At 30.1% G+C, this 23,127-nt stretch overlaps 3 protein-coding genes across 4 annotated transcripts in view; all 3 read right to left on the bottom strand.

Moving 5' to 3' along the window:
• Positions 1-548: 548 nt before the first annotated feature.
• LOC18041665 (amino acid permease 2) lies at positions 549-5,857 on the bottom strand. Of its 2 annotated transcripts, none has more exons than XM_024184442.1 (7): positions 5,789-5,857; positions 2,592-2,706; positions 2,280-2,513; positions 2,080-2,173; positions 1,751-1,965; positions 1,529-1,668; positions 549-1,406 (listed from the first exon to the last, which is right to left on the bottom strand). In XM_024184442.1, exons 1-7 carry the CDS (start codon positions 5,792-5,794, stop codon positions 753-755), a joined length of 1,458 nt encoding a protein of 485 aa, XP_024040210.1. In that variant the 5' UTR covers positions 5,795-5,857; the 3' UTR covers positions 549-752. The 2 variants fall into 2 exon arrangements, with proteins under 2 accessions (XP_024040210.1, XP_006432100.1); XM_006432037.2 differs by lacking the exon at positions 5,789-5,857 and adding an exon at positions 2,797-2,816.
• Positions 5,858-11,648: 5,791 nt separating this feature from the next.
• Positions 11,649-12,319, bottom strand: LOC112098482 (dirigent protein 23-like). The gene has a single exon (XM_024184917.1). It carries the CDS (start codon positions 12,317-12,319, stop codon positions 11,687-11,689), a length of 633 nt encoding a protein of 210 aa, XP_024040685.1. The 3' UTR covers positions 11,649-11,686.
• A 9,228-nt stretch (positions 12,320-21,547) lies between these two features.
• The window catches only part of LOC18042915 (probable glucan 1,3-alpha-glucosidase), a 7,979-nt gene continuing 6,399 nt past the window's right edge, over positions 21,548-23,127 (bottom strand). Inside the window, exon 6 of the mRNA XM_006432034.2 lies at positions 21,548-22,159. Coding sequence (XP_006432097.2) covers positions 21,797-22,159 — 363 coding nt within the window. The 3' untranslated portion in view covers positions 21,548-21,796. The remainder of the gene's footprint in view (positions 22,160-23,127) is intronic.

Here is a 23,127-nt window from a genome sequence, read left to right as displayed (position 1 = left end):
TTTATTTTTCTAATTGTAAGATTTAGGAGAAATTTTTCACCCACAAAATACAAATCCTTATTATTATTATTACTCCAACTAGGGTGACCATAGTCACAAATCATTATTCACGGTCAACCGCGAGCTAAAGTGCATATGGATGTTTGAAAAGGGAATTTGATATTTTTTCCACTACAGATTTTTAGTTTTATCAGTTATTTCCTAACATTTTCATAATACTTCATTACCTTCTTGATGGCAAAAATTTAACAAAAGAAGAGTGAATTCCAAAAACTGTAAAATTGTAATGCTGATATATTTTATTTTTCACTTAGCTATGCAGTAAAATCAACTTACTTCAAAAGCAGAATTTAAAGAGATACCAAACTTTGATTTGGAAGTTGTGCAACAAAACCATGTCTTTAATTAAGGAAGCACAAATAACACAGGTTGAAATCACTAATACATCAATTAGGATGTCGTGAAATTTCAATAAGATTGCACAGGTGATTGCCATTTTGACGTAGAGGCTGGTTTGTTATTTAAAGAAAATCTGAGAAGAACTGGAGATTCATATATTGCAACCCAACAAGCATAATTTACAAAGTTTTTCCTCTTTATGATTCTTAAACAACTGTTACAGTTACCAATTACATTGATGAAACAACACAAAGAAAAAGAAACTAGAAATGAACCACACCAAACCACACGAGGGTTATTCTACAAGCATTGTGCTGAATCAAATCAATCTTTTTTTTTTGCTTTCCACTGAATCAGTAGGTAGTCTTGAATGGCGTGTAAGCCTTAACATCATTCACGACACCAACTATTGAACCAGCACCAGCTATAATTGACAATACAAGGCAAGCCATGCTCAGCATTTGCAAACACATCCATCTTGTGCTCCACTTTGTTATCTTCTTCTGTGCAATATACATCTCCACTGGAAAATAGACAGTTAAAGGCCAAAACCCAAGTGCCCCAAGAATCCCCACAACGTCGTTGAAGAAAGGAAGCAACATAGATATCACAGTGGTCAAGATCACGAAACAACTTCTCCAAACCAATCTAAACAGGTTAAGCTTATATGGGAGTAAGCCTGGAACTGGGATCTTGAATTCCTTGCTGAGGAAGTAACTATCAGGCCAGCTTTCTGCTACTTGTTTCTCAACAAAGGCGAAAATAGGCTGGCAAAATACTTGATATGCTCCAACAAGATGGACTACAATGGCAGAATTAGCAATATCTAGAAGCCAAAACGGGTTGTAGAAGCCGAAACCAGTGAGGAGATTTCCAGGTGCAAAGTCACCAAAAGCAGCATAGCCCATGCAGCCACAAAGCATGTAGAAAGCAGTTGTTACCGCAATGCTTAACTTCGCTGCCTTCTTCATTGTCTTTGATTCCGCTGGTGGGGATTTGAGTGTGTCCTATACACACACACACACACACACACACACACACAGAAATATATATCAAACTAAATTGTTAAAAGAAGATTATTTCAAGATTCAAATTTTCCGATGTGTTATAAGAGAAAAGTATTTTTCACCTGAATTTCGATAAGGATGACTGAATATGAATATGCAAAGGCTATATCACCAAGAGCTTGAAAACTTCTCCAAATCTTTTGTGTTTGAGTTACAGTTCCAATGCTTATTCCAGTCAAACTTCCCTTAAAAGCACCATTTGCTGATGATATATAAGAGAACAAAATTAAAAGCTAGACTCAGTAAAACCAAGAATTAAGTTGTTTCTGAAGCAGATTTCAGACCTGCAACTTGGACAATGCCAAGGGCAAGACCAATGGCAGAGTAGGTAAAAGACATGACAGCAGCCACAATCGAGAGCCACCAAATTTGATCAAAATCCGGGATTTGAGAAAGAAAAATTTCCATGACACCAAACAAGATCATGTATGGATTGCTTGACATATGGCACGGATTATTTCCTCCACTCTCATGGAAACAATTAGATCTTTTGATCGCCCTGTTAATTTAAAACAAATCAAACCAAACCAACCAAAGATAGCCACATTATTTTTAACTTGAATTAAGTCTAAAATGGCAAAGAAGCTTGTAATCAGAAAGTTGTCACACTGACATCATACTAATAGACGCTGCAATAGTGTATCCAATGGCAATACCAAAAAGATTCAAGTACTGAATCAACCCACAAGCCTTCACTTTAGCTCCACCTGATCAAAAATAGATAACAAGTTACGTAAAGACGTGCATCATGCATATATGTAATTCAAAGTAGTGAAAAGATATATATATATATATATATATATGTCTATGTACCAAGAATGGAGCGAACAGCATCCATGTAAGTGTAGTTTCGTTTGCCGGAAACGGGGTCGGCGGTGCGGTAGCAGTCAGTGAGAAGAGAAGAAGTGTAGTAAGTGAGAAAGGAGAACAAGAACATGACAGCAGGGCCAGCAACCCAGCCAAGCTGAGCAATGGCCCATGCTAAAGATAGAACCCCGGAGCCAATCACAGCTGTTATTATGTGAGCACTTGCAGTCCACACGGTCCCTAATTAAATTAAATTAGCAAGGTGAAATAAAACAGGGGAAGCAAAGCAGAGGAAACAGGGCAAGGAAATGAGGGTACCTGTTCTATTGAGACGGCCGTCGTCGTCGAAGCATTTGGAACCGTTTTGAGAAGGAACGTCAATGGAGACGTCGAAGACTTGGTGGTGATTCGTGGCAGCAATGTTATCACCCATCTTGGCAGAAAAAAAAAATGAGAAGATGAAATGAATGATAAAGAATTTTTGGAAAAAGAAGTAACTGTTTAAGTTTACTTATTAGTCTACCTAACAATAAACAAACCCACACACACACACACACACACAAAAGCTGAGAAAGAGAGGAGATATAAAGGGAAAGAGAGGGAGGGAACGAATGTATTTAAAGATTGTGAAGAATATAAATAGACGGAGAGCCATGCCCTTAAAAAGCACTTTTTGTATTTAAAAACCAACAAGCACTTAATAATTATATGTGAGTAGTCTTGGCGATATTGGTATGGGACAGGAAGTGCTTTTAGTCAGTCAACTCTCTGACCCTTCTCCCTAATTGGCTTGTTGAGGAGGGTCATGTAAATGAAATGAAGTTTTTATGAGTGCCACTAAACCAAGTGCAAGTGTACAATGCGTCTTCGTCTGTGCCTTTCTTCTCTTGCTTGGTAACTCAATAATTGCTCGAGTTTTCACTCTTCTCAAGCTAACTCTGCATAACAAGGTAAAAGCACTTCAATAATTGTTTTTCCTAGGGTCAGTTTCTCTTTTTGCCCCCATCCAAATTTTCAGTACTTCTAATTAACGTACCCATACTAACGAAACTTTTACATTATTCCCCACCCCTCCCTACGTGTGACCTTTTACATTATTGCCCAACCTTCCCCTTCCCTTGATTCATGTCTTTGGTTTTGCCCTAAGTAACTCAACAAAAGCTTCAGGTCTTTTTAAGAGAGTAAAGAATAAATAAATATAAAGACAAAACCATCTTTATATTATGGGTAAATGTTTGTTTAGTTCTTATAGTCTAATTCACGAGCCTGTTTAGTCTCAATATTTAAAAAATATCTCAAGATGTCCTATTTTTAAGTATTTTACGTTCCTACCCTCATTTTTTCTTTCATTTTATAATTATACCCTTACAATAATATTCTTAGGGATATTAATGAAAAGGAAAAAATGTTAATTTATCATATCAGCCTTAAAAATAAAATAAATATAAATATAAATTTTTATGTTATTATTTTACTATTAGGATTAATTCGTAAATTGAATTTTTATATACAATTTTAAGTAAGATTGTTGTGAGGATATTAAACATTGCTTTAAATTGGCTAATATTAATTTATTTATAAATAATTATTAGAAATACTATTTCTTTCATACTGATATTTATTGGTTAATTTGATAATAAATAATTATTAACTAATTTACTAATTAATTTTTTTAGATAAATAAATTAATGTCAAGAATATTGTTGCTTATGTATTATTGTAAAAGTAATAAAAAAGTAAGAGTAAGAATATAACATATTTAATAACAAGGTATATTAAGGTGTTTTTTAAAATATAAAAATTAAATAAGCATTTAAGTCAAAACACAGGGACTAAAACGTATATTATACAAGTGGACTTTCCGAAATGCTCGCATATTAGTACAGTAAATATAGTCACACGCTTTATTATGTGATCCACTGGAGAATATAGATTCAGCTATGAGACCATAAGAAAGACTTGAATAGAGGTGAGAAATTTCACTCATTAAATATTAATCTTTACCTTCTTATATATAATTCGAATTCAAATGATTGTATTGCAAAATACATGCACAATCAGTCGATCCATGACGAGAGGGGGAACTTAGTTTTCCATCGAAAGTAATGACATAAAAATAGTACTAGATTTCATTTAGTCGTATTAGATCCATATTTAAATAAGGGTTTGTTTTCATTTGACTACTTTAAAAATTATAATATAAGAAATAACTACTAGAAGTATTATAATCTATTATTTTGTTATTATATCTTTACAAAATCTATAATTTTACTATATTTCTAATCATTAGTTGACAAGTTAGTTGACTAATAAATAATAATTTTATGCTTGAAACTTTAAATTTGTGTCCGATTGATACATTTTGTAAATTTGTTTTAATCTTGAAACGTTAATTTCTCATTTACATTGATATAATTTTGAACTGAATATTTTAGGCAGATTTTTTTAGGCTACTATTATATATTTATAGCTTGATTTGTAAAATTTAAATTTTTATAATTATTGATAGTAATTTTTTAATATGTGTGATTTTAAATGTGGAACCCTCAAAAAATTCGTTTGGGTTTCTTTAATTATTAAAACCTACTACAAGCTGATTTTTTTATAAAAAAATAAAAATTTATAGTGGGCTGTGGGCAAGTTTATTAAATTAAATTTTTTGCTGGTCCCAATTTAGTAATGACAAATCCGTAGCGGGTGGTACCCATTGCAATTCCTAGATGTCTAAGGACTTTAATATTGGGATTCATGTAACACTATATATATAGTCTGAGAGATTGCCAGCTTCCTCTCTATTGAAATTAGTATATAGCATTTACATCCCCATTATTTTTATAATATCCAAAAACCCCCTAGCACTAGAAATTTGAAGGAAAAGAGGGGTAAAGAAAAATATTTAAAAATAACAAACAGGAAAAGAATAATATTTTATAATTATTTTTTATTTGCACTTAAATATATATTTTTTCTTTTCAGTACCTAATTTTTTTGTTTTAATTTTAATTTATATGATTTATTTAATTTGTAATAATATGAATAAAAGTGCATTTGAAAATAAAGATAATACTCTAAAATTATATGTCGGGGATTATTGGCTATTATAAAAACAATAAGAGGGTAAGTGGTATATATTGATTTCAATATAGAAGAAACTACCAAACACTCTTACATTATCTAGTTAGGTAAGAAAAATAAATAATAAATAATGACCATTGATTCGATTATCAGCACTCAAGAAAAAATCAATTCCCTACTGAATCCTAATTTGTTATTAATATATGGATACTCCCAAAGAAATGGGCTTTTAGAAAGAAAAAAAAAAAAACCCCACATCAGCAAGATCTCAATTTTGCATGAGCAGCATTCACAAGTGCTAACAAACAAAATGCAATGCAATTATGTACGAAAGTAGGATAAAAGAAAGAGCCAAACTAACCATTTTGGCCGTTTAATTGAATTATTTTTTCTTGAACAGAATTAATTAACATAAGTGCATGAGAGCAGAAGCTTCTTACCTGCATTATTATTTTGTCCGTTCTTCTCCCGCAAACCTCTAAGAAAGTGATATAATACAAAGAGAGAGAGATGGGTTGATAGAACTAATTGCTGCAATTTCTTTGGTTAGTCCAATCAAGTCTATATAATAACCAGAAAGTGAAAGCTCCATGACGATCCCATATAAGGTCGTAATTGTTTTTTAAAATTAATTATTTGATCATTAAAGGCAGCTTTTGTTTTGCTTTCACACGTGTACTGCCTCTTCTCCATCCTTATTGAATGAGTGGAATTTATGCTTCCGCCTCCTCCATAGCTTTTGGATTCCTTTACATAATTATTTGGATGGTTAATTTTAAGCCGTTCAAGAGAATAATAAACAATGTATCATGATGATTTTGGTGGCTTTGGCTTTTGCTTGATTTAAATATAAACAAAGTCATCGCTAAATGTGGTTGGTCCCCTATTGGAAAGATTTAACGTATATATTTCATCATATAATTGAAGATAATAACTTTATTTAATAAACTCACGAAGCTATTATAAATGAAATGAAGTTTTAAAAGAAGATACAAATACTAATATGCGAATATAATAGCTTCACAAAATTACATTATATAAAGTTTACTTTTTTTGCTTCCCTTCCAATTGCAGTATACTGTAAGTAAAAGTTTATAGAATTTGCACACTTAATACAAGGTAAATACTGCATAAATACTCGTTTTGTTCTTATATTTTAATTTAAGAGTCCATTTAGTTCCTATATTTTTAAAAATATCTTAAGACGCCAATACTGTTATACATACATACATACATACATACATACATACATACATACATATATATATATATATATATATATATATTACGTTCCTATCCTTAATTTATTTTTTTACAATATTTCCCTTACAACAATATTCTTAGAATATTAATGAAAAGAAATAAATGTTAATTAATCAAATTATCCTTAAAGATAAAATAAAAATTAATGTAAATTTTCCAAATTAAATTTTTATATACAATTATAAGTAAGATTATTGCAAGGATGTTAAACATTACTTTAAGTTGGCTGATATTAATTTATTTATAAGTAATTATTAGCAAGATTGTTATAAAGATACAAAACAATAGTAGTTTTTTCATGCTGATATTTATAGTTAGTTTGCTAATATTAGTTAATTTACTCATTAACTGTTTTTATAAATAAATAAATAAATGTAATATTGTTGTTAGGGTATTATTATAAAAGTAAAGAAAAAGTAGGGTAAGAATGTAACATATTTAATAATAGGGATATATTAAGGTATTTTTCAAAATATATGAACTAAACGAGCACTTAAATCAAAATATTGGAACTAAACGAGCATTTACCCCTTAATACCTAGAGTATTTACAGAAGCACTACTTTTTAATGTTTTTTATGCTAAAATATCTCCTAGGCAAAGAGCACGCAAGCAATAATTAAGATTTATATATATGTTCAGGGAAAATGCCACTCACATTCCCAAAATTTGCTTAAATGGTCATGCAGATCTTTTTAGTTTTAGAAGTCATATTAACCCTATTTTACTATTATCCCATGTAATTATTGTCAAAACTTTTAAAATAAATAGAACTAGACTAAGATTAAAAAAAAAGTAATAAATAAAATAGCATATAAAAACTAGTAAAATACTAAATTAAATATACTTAATAAAATAACATATATATTTTGCAAATTATTTTTAAAATTAAGCTATTATCAATATGTCCAGACAAATTTTATTAACATTCAAATCCATTAATCTATAAATTCACTTTAAAATTTATACTAATAGAGACATGATATACAAAATATTATAAATAAAAAAATAATATAGAATCTGTAAGTTATTTTTAATATTATTAATCAATGAAACATATTTTATTAATAATAAAACAAATATGATAGATTACTAATGTTAAAATTGTTAAGTCAATTATTTATAGAGTTGGCATCTTATGGCAAGTCTAATTAAATTGGAATTTTATTTATTGCATATCTTGTAATAGGAATTAATTTATTAATTCCCTAATTTAGTGAGATTCCAATTTATTAGGAATATTTGTTTCCTAATTTAATTAGATGTCTAATTTAGCAAGTCAATTTATGATAAGATTCTATAATTGATGCATGAGATCTATTTATAGTAAGAAGTTAATTCAAACAGAAGGTTTATTAAATGCTCTAGATATTTCTTAGGAGACAAGCAAGGCAAGATGATCAGATTTATTCCTATTTAGATTCATATTTATTATAAGAGGAAAAAAACTTTTATTTGGAAAGAATCCAAGTCTTTTAAGACTTCTAATTCTTGTGAAACCCTAGTGTCTATTTAAAGAAAGGTATTTTACAATTGAAGGTGCGCAACACAGTGTATAAAACAGAAAAGCAAAATTCGGCCACCTCCTTAGAGAATCCGGATTTGGCGCATAATATTGTGTTGATTTGTTTTCTTATCTTCTTTCATCTCTGTAGTTTGTGTGGATCTTGGAGCGCTAGACATTGAAGAATTGAAAAATTGCTATTGATCACTTTACAAAGTGCCTTAAGGATCGTGGATCAAGAGAGGTAGCAATTATTCAAGAGAAGCAGATTCAGTCTAAGGTTGAGAACTGTATGGTGATAAATTGTAAGTGAGAGTCTTAAGTTTGGTAAATTCATAGGTTGTAACATCTCAATTTCGTGAATTGCTTTTCATCTGGGCATGGCCTCGTAGATGTAGAATTGATTAATCTGAACTACGTAAAAATCTCCGTGTCATTTAATTTCTGTAATTTATTGTATTTTTAGAAAATTAATATTTTTGATGTGGACAAACAGTAACCATAAACAGTAACTATAGACAGTAACGGTGAACAATGGTGAACAATATTTTCAAAAATTAATTAAGTTGTTAATTCTAGAGTTTTAATTGCCTACATCTATTTGCAATAGATCTAAATTCCTTTCAAAAATAATTTTTTTGATATTCAAAATAATTTTCAAAATCTATGTTAAATTTTTTATATTAGATTATTTAAAGTCAATCTTGTTATAATTAAAGGATATAACCCAAGGATGTTTGTAGCTTCTTTCAGTATCTTTATAAAATCAAAGAGTATAAAATATAAGTTTTACTCTATTTTATTCACTATTTGAGTATAATATATACTTTCTTAAGCATTTGGGCATAGCTTAGCACGTTTTACAGTCACCAAATTTGAGGAATAATATGGGGGATAAATTGTTTTTTTTTTCCTTTACATCCGTTCAAACTATTGTTTTGGAAAAAATACACCTATACTCTCAAAGTTTTGAGAAATAATCATGTAGTTCCCCAAATTTTCAATAAGGAGACCAAAACTTCCTTTAACTATAATACCCTTAGTAAATAGAAACTAAAAAAATTGCCATTTAAAGTTTTTAATAAACATAAATAAAATTTAAATAGATTAATTTATCTGGTAGACTAATAATATTAGAATATTTTTAATATATAAAATAATTTTAAAATGTAAGTTATTATATTTATTTTAATAATATATTTAATTTCATTATAAAAAATTTAATTAAAATTTTGGGTTAAATAGATTTTACAATTAATGAAATATATTTCATGTATTAATAATATTAAAATTATTTTATATAATATTAAAAATAATTTAAATTTTTATATATCATTTTAATATTATGTTTCTATTTGTTGTAAAATTTAGTTTAATATAATATAATATAATATAAGATTTGTTGTAAAGTATTAAAATATTTTTTTAAATATTGAAATTATTTTAAAATGTATATATTGTTACATTTATTTTAAATATTATATTTCTACTTATTATAAAATAATAGAGTCAATTCTTTTAAGTTAATAGAGCCAAAGGGTACTTGAGTGAAAAAAAAAGGTCTTGGTGCCCCTTATTGAAATAAAGGGGTTTATATGACTATTTTTCTAAATCTCCGGGACGTAGGAGTTATTTTTCCTTTTTTTTTAAAACGAACTTCATTAAAGTATTTTTAAAAATATTTTGTATAGATATACAATAAGATTGGTTCAGTACGGAGTTTAAAACATATTGATACGATATTGTCTTGTGTGAGTGTGTGTATACATATACATATATATGTGTGCGTATTAAAACAAAAATAAATCTAGTTAATAATAAAAATTGATTTTTTGTTCAAATTTTATTAAAGCTATTAAAGTTATTAAACTATTTAAATACATCTAGTAAATCAGCTTCTCTTTGGTTTGAGAGCGGTCGCTCTAACTCGTTTCGGATAATTGTCTCCTGTAAGGCTCATTTTTCTGAATCTCTCAACTTAATTTGCCCAGGTTTTACTACTTACAGTAACGATAGGAGTGTTTTCATCCTTGGCCTATGCTGGTCTTTTTAGAGATTCTTTGGGATATTTTCTTGGGGGGTTTTTTGATGCCATTAGGAATTCAATCTGCCTTTTTTGCTGAGTTACTTGCTGTGATCGGGGCGGAGCTCGAGGTTCAATTCTGCAGGGCCAAATTAAAACATTTCAAAACTGATTATAGGATTCTTTTTTTTTTTTTTTTCAATTGGATAGGTTGTAACATGTAAAAGTTTCATTTTCGTAGTATAAAATTTCTTTTCCCTGTTAGAAAAAGATAATAAAGTTTAAACAAGACAAGGTATACAAAAATCAACCAAAAAATAGGCTATTGTTTCTATCAAAGGAAAGATAAAAGAATTTGTTAAAAATAAATTAATAATTGTAAAGGTCTAAGCTGTTATTAGAATTAATGTGCGTGGGATCTGTTAGTGAATAAAATATTACTAGCATAAATTCAGATTATTATTTATAATTTAAATAGATAAATTTTGGGTGATAAGGTTAGTATGCAGGAGATTAAAATGAAGACAGGTGTAGTTTGGCTAGCTTGACACCTATATTAGAGACCCACAAAATTATCTATAAAAGCGGCAAGATTATGACAGTAAGAGGAGGAAGGAAAGAAAAAGGCAAATGGGGAATATAGAAGCAGAGCAAGAAAGAAGAAAGCAGAGCAAGTAGGAAGACAAGCAAGCAGCCATAAACAAGTCAAAAAGCCAAGAAGACATAAAGAAACCGAAGATAAGCTGAAACAGAGAGTACTAGCAGCAGCAAACACAAAGAACAGCAGCTTATTTGTTTGTGACAACAGGATCATATAACTTAAATAACATTTTTCTCTGAAGTTTAAATATTGTGAAAGAAAATGCAGCCCTGCAGGGGTCAAAATAAAAATTTTACACTTATGATATTATCATATTTTATAGAGAAAATTCATTGATTCTATAAAAGTCTGCAAGTGCTGTAGCACCCTCTAGTTTGGATGGGGCTCGGCCCCTTGTTGTGATGATGGTGTGAAGAAGTTCATGTATGTGGCTGGTTGCATATATTGGATTGAAAGTGATTGATTTTTGCTCACTAGTTTACATTTGAGGAATAATAGGTTTCAACCTCCGTCGTCTCTCCTTTATCGGTGGCATAATTATTTTTAGCTTAAATCTTCCATGCAAGTTAGGTTTTCTCATGTGCTCGGAGAAGATAATTCTACTGCCGATGCTTTGGCGAATTTTGGACGAATTATTCTAATCTTTTTGGTTAGATGCGTTTCCTCATTCAATCGCTTCTATTCTTTCGAAAGATGCTGTTGGATTTCCATATTATAGATTCTGATAATTCTTTTTGTAACTGGCTTGTTGCATTCATGTTTAGTTTTTTAGCTAGTTTGGCTAGTTGCTTTTTTTTTTTTTAATCAGGAAAAAATTTTCAATCTGGGAATCTTGAACTTACAATGTCGTAAATAAATCAGTTTACAAATTTGGTAATTTCGTGAAAAAGAGAGTTTATGACATTGTGAATCGAATCCCCAACTAGAGGATGGCCCCACCTTCTCAGTTTAGTGAACAACTGTAACATTGTATCTAACAATGGCGTCGCCAGTTTTAAAATCCATCCGATGGGTCTGAGCAATTGCATATCCGCGAGCCAATCGGAAAAAGCCAGTGCCGCCAACAATCGGCATCTCGCGGACAGGATTCATCGCCCTGTTGTTGCCAAGAAGGCTGATGCTGCTTCTATTGTAAGGACCATCAACGAACACAAAGCTCATGGACATGATGAGGCTTAGTTGATCCTGACAAGCCGACCCATAAAGCCCTTGAGCACGTCCAACAAGTTTTGATTGAGGATCTGGGGTTTCTGTCAACGGATCATCCGCCATCATCACGATGCCGAAAAGAGTTGGTGATTTGTCAGTGTCAATGGCTTGAGCAATCCTCACAGCACTTGGGTTTTTGCCACTGAGTGTGTCGTGAAAGTAGAATTGCAGGTTTGTTGTCGTCTCTTTTGCGGATTCAAGCCTTGTAGCCCAAGTCACTGTTTGTATTGCTGCTGCAGCCACCAGTCTACTAATGAGCAATGAAACAACCGCTGATAACTTTGCCATAGCTCTAAGACAAGACCTGAAATTAAAATGAAGAGAATAGAAAGCACTTTTGCAGGTAAAGAAGAAAGATGATCCGAGAGTCATTTAAAGGGTTTGCAAAGTGTCGTGATCAATGAATATTCAAAGACTATTTAACTAAAATTTGGGAAGTGGGAAGAATTTTTTGTTTGGCTAGTTGCTTGCATTCTTGTAGTGTTATGCATTTCATGAGGGATAAGATTCATTATGTCACATGACTATTATGACACATGACTAGGTATCCATTTTATTTTTAATTATTAAATTCCCCTGTAGTGTCGAGGTCGGCAAAAAAAAAATAATTAAAAAAAGCCTCCCTTTAGTTTTTTATATTGGAGAAATACTAGATACATTAAAGGTAATACAACTAATTAACGCATATATGACATGCGTATTTAGATTTGATAGAAGCCCACTTGTGTGATAGCTTTTCAAAATAAATGCACACATATCATAAGCTCATAGTATGATTTACATATTATATGATTAACACGATATTTCTAATGTATTCTAGAATTTCTCCTCATACTGAAGCACGTAACTAAATTGAATTAGCTTACCTAATAGTATAATTATGATACATTTAAGGGTAAATTTCCTCCTAACCCCTTATTAAATTGACATACTTCAATTTATCCACAAAAAGTATGAAAACTTCAATTTACCCCCCAAATACCGTTATGTTTAATAGTTGACCGACATTGACTTATAAAAATATGAAAATGCCCCTAATCCGAACCAACTAACTTTGTTACTGTTCAATTTGACTGATGTTAGGGCCAAGGACATTTTTGTATTTTTAAGTCAACGTCGGTCAACTATTAAAAATAATAATATTTTGGAGATTAATTAAAATTTTCATACTTTTAGTGAAGTGAATTGAAGATTGCCATTTTAACTGAGGGTAGGATGAAATTTACCTAATATCTAAATATAATTTAAGAAGTTGAAGCTCTGCTTTCTCGGGTTGCGCCTTGGTTGGTTGTTTCAGGCATGTGGACTGACTTCTCTAAAAAATAAAAGTACAATAAAAATTACTTGATGATTTTTTTTTTGGTAGCAAACAATAAATTATTTATAGTAATTATTATAATGTAATTAGAGTTAGGAAATAATCACAAGATTGTGTTTATGTAAAAATATGACACAAGCTGCTTTTTATAGCAACCTCATATAAGCTTTTAAAAAATGGGAGAAAATCGTAAAATAAATAGACTTTTAAAATTTTTAAGAGTTAGTTTGAGATTTTGGTGGCTGATTTCCGCTGTGTAGATAAAATAAGTTGTTATTTAACCATGTAGCTTAATATTTGGTAAACTGTGTTGATACAGTGAAATAAGTTAATTTTGGCATTTTAACGATAATCTCAAGACGAACCTAAGAATAGTTTAGGATTGAGGTTAAAATGCTATAAGCAATTTATTCTATAAGTTTTCACAAAAATAGTGTTCGGTAAGCTCTTTAAAAGTTGCTTATTTTATAAGTTTGTCCAATTTGACAACATTTTTAAAAGCAAGTAAAGAGTTGCTTTTTATAAGTAACTTATTAAACATGATAATGTTCAGGATCACACCATTTGAGTACTAACTTGAGTCATAATACTATGTGTCACCTATTTATTGAATGATAGTTGATAAAATTACTTAACCATCATCCAATGGATGAATGCCACATCAGTTGGGATTCAAATTGAGACTTTGATATTAAGATGCCTAGCATTGCTCGATTAAATAAGCCACCATATAAATTTCCTATTATAACCTTAATATTTTAACAAAACAACAATCATATCTTATTATTTCCACAATACCTAATGTATAAATAAAAGGTAATTTAAACTTATATTTATTATGGTCATTATATAATAAATCACACTTTAATAATAAAATTTACCGAACACATATACTCTGCTTTTCAAACTCTTAGTAGCTTATTTTATTGGCACAATAGAAGTTACTTATTTCATCAGCCATCATAATTCCAAACTAAGTCTTGCATTTAATTGGGAAAGAAAGTTAGGGAATTGTATCCTTTATATACCTTAAAAATCCCAAAATAAGTATTATAAGCTAACTTACTAGATTTAAGTATAAGGCTTGTTTTTATAATTTAAATTCAACGTTGAGCTAACCTTTTTCCTAATATTTTAAAAATATAAAATTGTGGTTATTAGATTAAGAATATAAAATTAATTAAATCTTAATCGCATATTGTTATACTTGCACATATAACCAAAATTATGAAGAGTTGATAATAGATCAGCTCAGTACTGTATCCAAATTCATTTTTCATTGTACATGATGGACACTGCATCGTTAATTCACTTACCAAACATGTGTACTAGATTAATTGAAAAATAGTTTATTAAACGGGCACCCAATGAAATTATTCGTAAAGTTGATTATTTGTATGAAACTATTAACCTATTAATCTTTGGGAATCTAATGCAACTCTAGACAAATCCTGACTACCATACATTGTCTTAAAATATTGTGAGATGAAAATCTTATCTCCACATCAAGCCAAACAAATTAATCATTAAATTTTCTTTGATAATTAGTAATGCCACTTACCCACTATCTTTTAAAATGTTATTAAGAATGTTCAAGTTGCAGTGCCAAACGTGCTGCTGCGTCTAATCCAATCCCATGCTTGTTTGTTTCTCTATAACATATCCAATCAATGTACATCCAATTCATTATATATATATATATTGGGTAATTTTCTGGTTTAAAATTTTAAAGTACAGGAAAGTTTAAGAAATTTTTAAAACCGCACGGTTTTAAAGGTTTACAGTTTTAAAATTTTTAAAACCATACGGTTTAAAAATTTTTCCAAATTTTCTCACACATTAAAATTTTGAAACATATATATATATATATATAAGGCTGACGATTTAATAATATAATAGTACAATCATACTACACTATTAAAGCATATGTGTTAATAGCTTTCTCAAATTTTAGTATATGTATAAATACTGATTTGATATGAGATCCTTGATTTTATTAAAGCCCAAAAAACTATTAAACTATGCATACATGTTGCCAAAAAACAAGCAATTTAGTTTTGGCTTTCCACTAAGCCGTGGTAATAAAATTAAGGGAAGTTATCATTACACCACTTTTCGTTTGCCTTATATTCATCCAACCACCACAAATTCTAACATGTTCTCTGCAACACATTTCTTTTGAAATTTGTATCAATTAGCCACTTTTGCACTAACACCGTTAAATAGTTTAAACAAAATGATAATTTTATCCCTAAATAAATTAAAAGATCATTTTATCTCGTAAAAGTTTTGAAAATAAAAAAATTATAATTATAAAAATACCCCCACATTTAATAAAGAAATAAATCCAAAAATTAGAATTTTTATTTTTAATAAAAATTATTTTGATAAAAAATTATAATTAGAATTTTGGGATTTATTTTTTAATAAATAAATTCAATTATTTTAATAAAATTTTGTAAAATTATAATTTTTTAATAAAAATAATTATTAAAATTTTATAAAATCTAAATTTAATAAAAATCAACTGAACACCTTTATTTTGGATTTATTTTTAAATTTAGGATATTTTTATAATTATAATTTTTTATTTTTCAAATTTTTATAAGATAAAATGGTCTTTTAATTTATTTAGGGATAAAATTATCATTTCGTTTAAATTATTTAACGGTGTTAGTACAAAAGTGACTAATTAATACAAATTTAAAAAAAAAATGATGTAGAGAATATATTAAAATTTTATAATAGTTAAATGAACATAATGTAAAAGAAATACGGTGCAATGATTATTTTCTTAAAATTAATTTCAACTGTCCTGGCAAGTAGTAGCATGTACTTTTTAGCTAGATTTCCACTTACGTTCTTAATTTATTTTGAAGGAAAATCCCATCATATCATCTAAGAATATGTCAGAGCATTGAAAAAGCTATGCAAATCTTTCAAAGCCATTTTTAGATCTTTTTATATATATTATATAATAATATTGTCCTTCTCACGACTTAGCGCCCTAACATTCACAACTTTTCAACCAAATGAATCATTGAAAATCTTGTTATCACTTGCTTGCTTAGTTTTAAGTTGATTTAAGTTAGTTGTTTGTGAAGATTATGTATATCCCACTTAGGCCACTGGTTCAAAGATTTTTCAAATATGATAAGTACATGATCAATATTATATTGACAAATCTTTTTTTTTAATTACATAAGACTATTGTTCGGATTACAATTCATTATATGAAATTATTACTGATATTTATAATTGGACAATTACTGATGGATGCCTACTCTACTCGCATTTTGTAAAGGAGAATATTGCCTCTACTCTATTATTTACCCTCTTTAATATCCCAGAGATGCATGTTCTACTCACATTTCATAACGGACCCTCTCTAATATTCGAAAGACGCCTACTTTAATCACGTTTGGTAAGGGACTCACTCTAATATTCGAGAGACGTCTACTTCAATCACCTTTTAATATTTGAGGGACGTCTACTCCAATTACCTTCTAATATTTGAGGGACATCTACTCCAATTACCCTTTAATATTTGAAAGAGAGAAAGATTTTCCATTCTCTAATAGTCGAGGGACGCCTACTCCACTCATATTTCATAAAGGAGAAGACAACATCCACTCAATTATTTATTTATCCTCTTTAATATTCGAGGGACGCCTTTCATTTCATAAAGGAGAAATTTTACCCTCGTAAGGGAGAGAACAACCTCTACTCAATTATTTATTTACCCTCTTTAATATTTGAGGGACGTCTACTCCACTCACATTTTGTTTTGTAACGGATAAAGATTTTACCATCTTTAATATTTGAGGGACGTCTATTCTTCTCATAAGAAGAAATATTTTACCCTCTTTAATATTCGAGAGACGCCTACTCCACTCACATTTTATAAAGGAGAAGACAACCTCCACTTAACTATTTATTCACCCTCTCTAATATTCGAGGGACACCTTTCATTTCGTAAGGGAGAAAGATTTTACTCTCGTAAAGGAGAAGACAGCCTCCACTCAAGGAAGAAAGATTTTACCCTCTCCAATATTTAAGAACCTCGTACTTCACTCACATTTTGTAAGGGAGAAGACAACCTCCACCCAATTATTTATTCTCTCATTATTTACCCTCTCTAATATTCTAAAGACACCTACTCCACTCACATTTCATATTTATCCTCTCTAATGTTCGAGGAATGCTTACTCCATTCGCATTTCATAAGGGAGAAGACTGCTTCCACTCAGTTTTTTTATAGTGGTTTGGATTGTGAGAGCAAGTGTTCTCGCCCTAGACCAAAGGCCTATTGGTATACAGCCAAGTTGTTAGATAGCCTTTGTTAAGCTTAAGCATGTTTAGAATTGAGGTTAGGCAGTTGTATAAAGTTATAGTACTAAAATATTTAGTAAACACTAGTTGTTGTAGGTTAAAAATTAAATTGATTTGATTTTATACTTGGATGACTAAAAATCTATTATATCTTCTAATTTTGTCAAAATTAATATTTAAAAATTATATTTACAACACTCTATTAACTTTTATTTTATAGTTATAACTTGCTGTTTTTTTCCACAATATCTACATTTTAAAAGTTACAACACTTCAATGTCAAATAGCAATTTATATTTGAAAAATATTACTATCTATTAAAAAGTATGGATAAAAAATGGGTTGGATTGGACTAGGGTTAGCATTGTTTACTTAATCCAAGCATAGAAAAGTCTGCTGTTATGCGGTTGGGCATTTTTCTAAACTTGTTTTTTTTTTTGGAAAATAAATTTTTAATGGTTTAAATTTTTTTAAAAAAAATTATCTTTAGTGGCCTTTTGTATTAGGCCTTGATATCTCTTAGTTATAAATGGGTACATTCAAAATTAAAATAGAAATTTAAATTTATAACCTAGCCTAAAAGTTTTAAGGTAGGGACCAGTCAAGGACTTTTTTGTTGTCCTTAATTTATTAAAAGAAATCTATGCAGTTGGTTACTTTTTGAAGTACATGAAATGTGATAAAGATTCTCTCTTGATCTGAGCTCTCATGAGTTTTTTAAGATTTTGTGCCACGTGTCTTTAAGTGATAGTGTATTGATATTATTTAACTTCTTCATTTTCTGTATTTATTAACTACCAGATTAGGAGAGTATCTTTATCCTATGAAATGGTAATAGTTTGTATTGTGTACCCACCTACCTATAAGTTATTTATTATTAATAATATAATATTTTTAGTAACGTGATCATAGATCCCTCGCACTTATGTGTGCAAAATTCCAATACTAAACTTATTGAATACTCGTACATAATTATTCTTAAGGGTAGACGTCCTTTTTTTTTTAAATATAGATTTTAAATTTTACAGTATTTTAAATTGATAGAAAAATCATTTAAAAACATTGTACAAAATTTTGACAATATTTGCACTAGAGAAAGACTCTACTCGCACTTACTAAAGTTTAATGATGGTTAAAATTTATGCTTGCTTTGATGCTACAATATTCTCACATTTTTTTGGGAATTGATAATATTCATGCATTATTAGAATACTCCGCATTAGATGCTAAAGTTTCAATGAATCTACGATTGAAATCCTCAAACTAGACAATATAAGATGCAAGCTCTATTAAAATGTGCTTATTGTAGATAAAACTGATTGATTGAGGGAATATCATTGTTGGGTATTGAAGAATGCATATTTATAAAGAGTAAAATCATTATTTTGTACTATGTCTCACTAACATTTTTACTTTTATGTATTTGAATCCTTTAAATTTTAATTGTGTGTTTGGTTATAATTTAAATATTTTATGTATTTCAAGGGTATTTTAGTTATCTCACGATTAATAAAAAGTCAAACAACAAAACAAATAGCTTTTTTGAGTTTAAAAAAGCTAAAAACCTTAGGAATGACATAAATGGCAAAATTATAATTTTAAGATTTTGGTGGGCCCGGTTGATGTGGCATTGACCAACTGACATGGTATTGACCGATATTGTGATAGCATCTTATTGGATTAAAAATACTAATGTTGCATTGACATATGTTATGTTGCATTGTCCGATGATATGGCAGCACATATTGGACCAAAAGATTGGCTTTTGTGTTAATTGATAATGTGTCAGCATATTAGTGGACTGAAATAATTACGTATGATAATTGCACATACACGGAATGATAGTCCTGATGATGTGTTCAATCCAATTAGAACTTGTCACATGGTGCAATCCTGAACGTCTAAATTATTTTCATCTAACAGTTATAATTTATCCATTGTATCTATAAAAAAAAAGGGACTCCCCCTCCTAATTCAACAGCTCTGAATCTAAATTTGAACTCCATTTTGTCTAAATCTTACTGTATCTTATATTTTTCTATGTATATTTATAAAATTACCATTTTACTCCTAATTCAAAATGAGCGGCTAATTTAATTTCAAGCTTGAGTTGAAGGTAAAGCCTCAACATGATCCACAGGCTTAATTTGTTAAGTTTACTTTTCTCTTTCTCTCATTTATTTGGGTTGTTTTGACTCATCATTGACAGACAATATTAATCTTGTCTAAAGTTTGCATAGTATACCAGCTCCTTAGTGTAAGATCATTACTGTTTGGCACAATGAGCACTTTACATTATATTTATTAGTGAAAAACTCACCTCTAGCATTTGTGGTTCGTCTTGATTCAGTGTTGACAGAGAATTCATCTAAATTATTTAGTGGACAGTAATGCCACATTGCCGACAGTAGGATTATTATTATCTGGCTCAACGCGTTCTTGATATCACATTTAATAAAAGATTATTTTTCCCTGGCGCAATAAGTGTTTGATACTATATTTACTAAAATGAAGGTTATGAGGAGTGAAATACCCTCTCATAAATTAATTGGAAATAAAAATGAATATTATACTCATGGTGAAAAGTTGGGTGTGAATCCAAATATTCAAGCACTTCATTTATATTGTTTTATCTTTAATTTATTCCTATCATTTTATTTTAAATTTTAAGGTAAATAAATCACATCCAACCAACTCATATACAAACTTGAAAAATTAACCTTACATACGATTAAATATATCTCCTCTTGGAACTGACACTCGTCACTGTTAATCTATATTACAATAAATTAATGCACTTGTGAGTACAATAAGATTTGCATAACACTTACCTATGCAGCAGATCACATGGGCTGAGTGTTGGAGAATGTTCCACATATTTGGACCCGTACACAATTCTAACAATGCTATCAAGAATGTGTATAATTATGCTTCAGTGCCTTTGTATTTAAAAGTAGGAAAGTACTTCTGTATTCATGGACATTAATTTCAAATAAGATAAGAGTCAGTATTGAAAAATATAATTAATTCGAGAATGCTCGATTGAATAGGATATTGATCATTAAAGGAAATAAAAAGAAAAGGAGACCTTTTGGAAATTATTTCATTGAGTAATAATTTTACCTTTTTAAGTCTAACCCTCAACCCAAGGGAGAATCTTCGTACACATTACCTTAGTAAACTCTTGACCTGGAGATTTTCGGTCCAAATCACTACAGATTTTGTGCTGATCTAGACATTCTAGGACCCCAACTAGACCATGTGGACAGTAACAGATTTAAACCCCCAAGCAGCCATCCGAATAGTTAGATGTGTTTTCATTAATCACAAAAATGTTAAAGAAATTAAAGGTTGACAGAAATCTGACAAAAACAATAACAAATCCAATCAGGATTACTGTGTTAACTGATTATTTTTCAATTAATACAATTACCGTTATTTTTATTAGTATTCTATTAAATTTTTGTCTAAATATCATTGCTCATGTTCATGTTGATCAAATCATTTTGCAATGTCCAGTCAGCTGTTTAATCCCCATTACTTTTGTTAGACCCTTAGTGTCATTCCAAGGGTCTACCTTGAGAATTTGTTGTGTAAATTAATGTAATGTGTTTTATGTGTTCAACACTTTTGTCGTTTGTAGATACTGAACAAAGTGTTTAAGACAAATCTAGCTAAACACAGTCCATTGATATCAATTTATAAGTGTTTAGTAATGTTTTCACATAACACCATATTCTTAATTTGCTTGTGTTTGTGATCACATTTGTGCGTAAATGTTGATCGAAGGATCTTCATTAAAAAGAACAGGAAATGAATTAAAGTCGCTTTAGGGGACTGATGCACAAGTTCCAAAAAAAATAATTTTACATTATTTTCACAATCGTTATTTAGGTAATTACTGTTATCAGACACTTTCAGTGAAGACTTTTCATACCTCAATGATGTCATTTTCCGCAATGAGAATTTCGATTAAAGCAAACAAAATAATAGTTTGTACAACAATTCTCACTAGTAAAATTGCACATAGGCGCGCCATGATTTGTGCTGAAACTTCTTCACAACTGAATGTAGTGGGAACTTAAATGCTTTCCCCCAAACGAGAAGACCTTACTGATAACATTTGAACATTTTCTTTTTCGCATGGAAAGATGTGAGAAAATTAGATGGGGATACATCCCACGATCCACAAGAAGTTCTTACAAAATTTTAATCGTCCAATCATCAGAGATCCGCACACCAGGATTGCGGACGGTTAAGACAGTACGGCCATGCTGCCCTTGAAGCTGAAGTGGTCCAAGCTCAATCTCAGCCTTTTGGTTAGCTGGTTCAATTAGAGCACTCTTAGACCCACCATGACCGAGCAGAATAATCCTCTCAATGATGCATTCCGATGAAAATCTAGATTTGCCAGCAGCAGGAGCCATGTTTATAGATTTAAGATGGCTGTTAGAGAATACAAATCGCCGATGGATAAAGGCCCCTTCCAAAAAGTCAAAACTTTTGCCATCATCAACATACAGTTGACCCTCAGCAGCTTGAGAACTGTTTAAAGCTACAACCTAAAAGCAAAGGCAGATGTTATAGTCAGTGGTTGCATAAAAACAAACATGGTTCTTAACAAATATCATTACCATAAGATTCACAAAAACAGAGTTGTAGGTTTCAAAATCCTCAATCACTATCAACCAGGAACTTAAGCCCAATTATTAGCTACTGCAACATGTTCGAATAAAACCATACTTATCACTAAGTTATTTTGTTCAAGCAAAGAAAAAACCACAATATTTAACACACGCATACTCAAAAATGAACCAAGAAAAAAGAGGGAAGCGAGGGGGTTGACAAAAGAATAATATTCTCTGTCCATGATTCTATACGAACTTGGACATAGAAGAGAAAAGCTAAATGTAAACCGACCAGAAACTGATGAAATAATGACAAAATCTTTAGTCCAAAAATATCCTCATGAGCTCAACATAAAACAGAGAAGATAACTCAGAGGAAAGATTTTTGGGCCATCGATTCAGCCTCAGAACATATCTCATCTTCAGCTAGGTTGAAAACAACTCCACGAAACATATACAATCTAAACATATATATATGGTATAGGAATTCACTGGTAGATTGTTCTCTCAAAATTAAATAGAGACAGCTCTTTAGATTGGTCCGAACTCTCCAGAATTTGACAGTTAATGCAGACAGGCATGTGTTAGATATATTTCTAGTAGTGTTAGATTGCTTATTGTTATTCCCTTTTATTGGAAAGATTTTCTACCTTAAAATGAAGTAGAAAAGCCGGGGGTTTTACGAACTTGTGGAATGAAAGAAACCAAAGAATCTTTGATAACAAAGTTGGTGAAGATCCTTTGCATCTATGGGATAAAGTAAAGCTCTGGGCTTCCCTCTGGAATTCTACTACTGCGGAATTCTAAGATATCTCTTTCTTTTTGCTTAATTGGGAAGCCTCTATATCCTAAAACGAATTGCATTCTAGCTGTGCTGGTTTTGGATTTTGGGCTATTTTTGC

The sequence above is a fragment of the Citrus clementina genome, unplaced genomic scaffold (genome assembly GCF_000493195.1).
Source record: "Citrus clementina cultivar Clemenules unplaced genomic scaffold, Citrus_clementina_v1.0 scaffold_5, whole genome shotgun sequence".
In the NCBI taxonomy this organism is placed as follows: Eukaryota; Viridiplantae; Streptophyta; class Magnoliopsida; order Sapindales; family Rutaceae; genus Citrus; species Citrus x clementina.
Note: the sequence above shows the minus strand (reverse complement) of the source record. Positions and strands in the feature narration are given on the sequence as shown.

Coding starts and splice junctions, on each gene's coding strand:
- LOC18041665 (XM_024184442.1), bottom strand. Junction 2,174..2,279: donor TGCTGTTCGCTCCATTCTTG/GTACATAGACAT, acceptor ATTTTTGATCAG/GTGGAGCTAAAGTGAAGGCT. Junction 1,669..1,750: donor TGGCATTGTCCAAGTTGCAG/GTCTGAAATCTG, acceptor ATATATCATCAG/CAAATGGTGCTTTTAAGGGA.
- LOC112098482 (XM_024184917.1), bottom strand. CDS start 12,319: ATGACTCTCGGATCATCTTTCTTCTTTACCTGCAAAAGTGCTTTCTAT.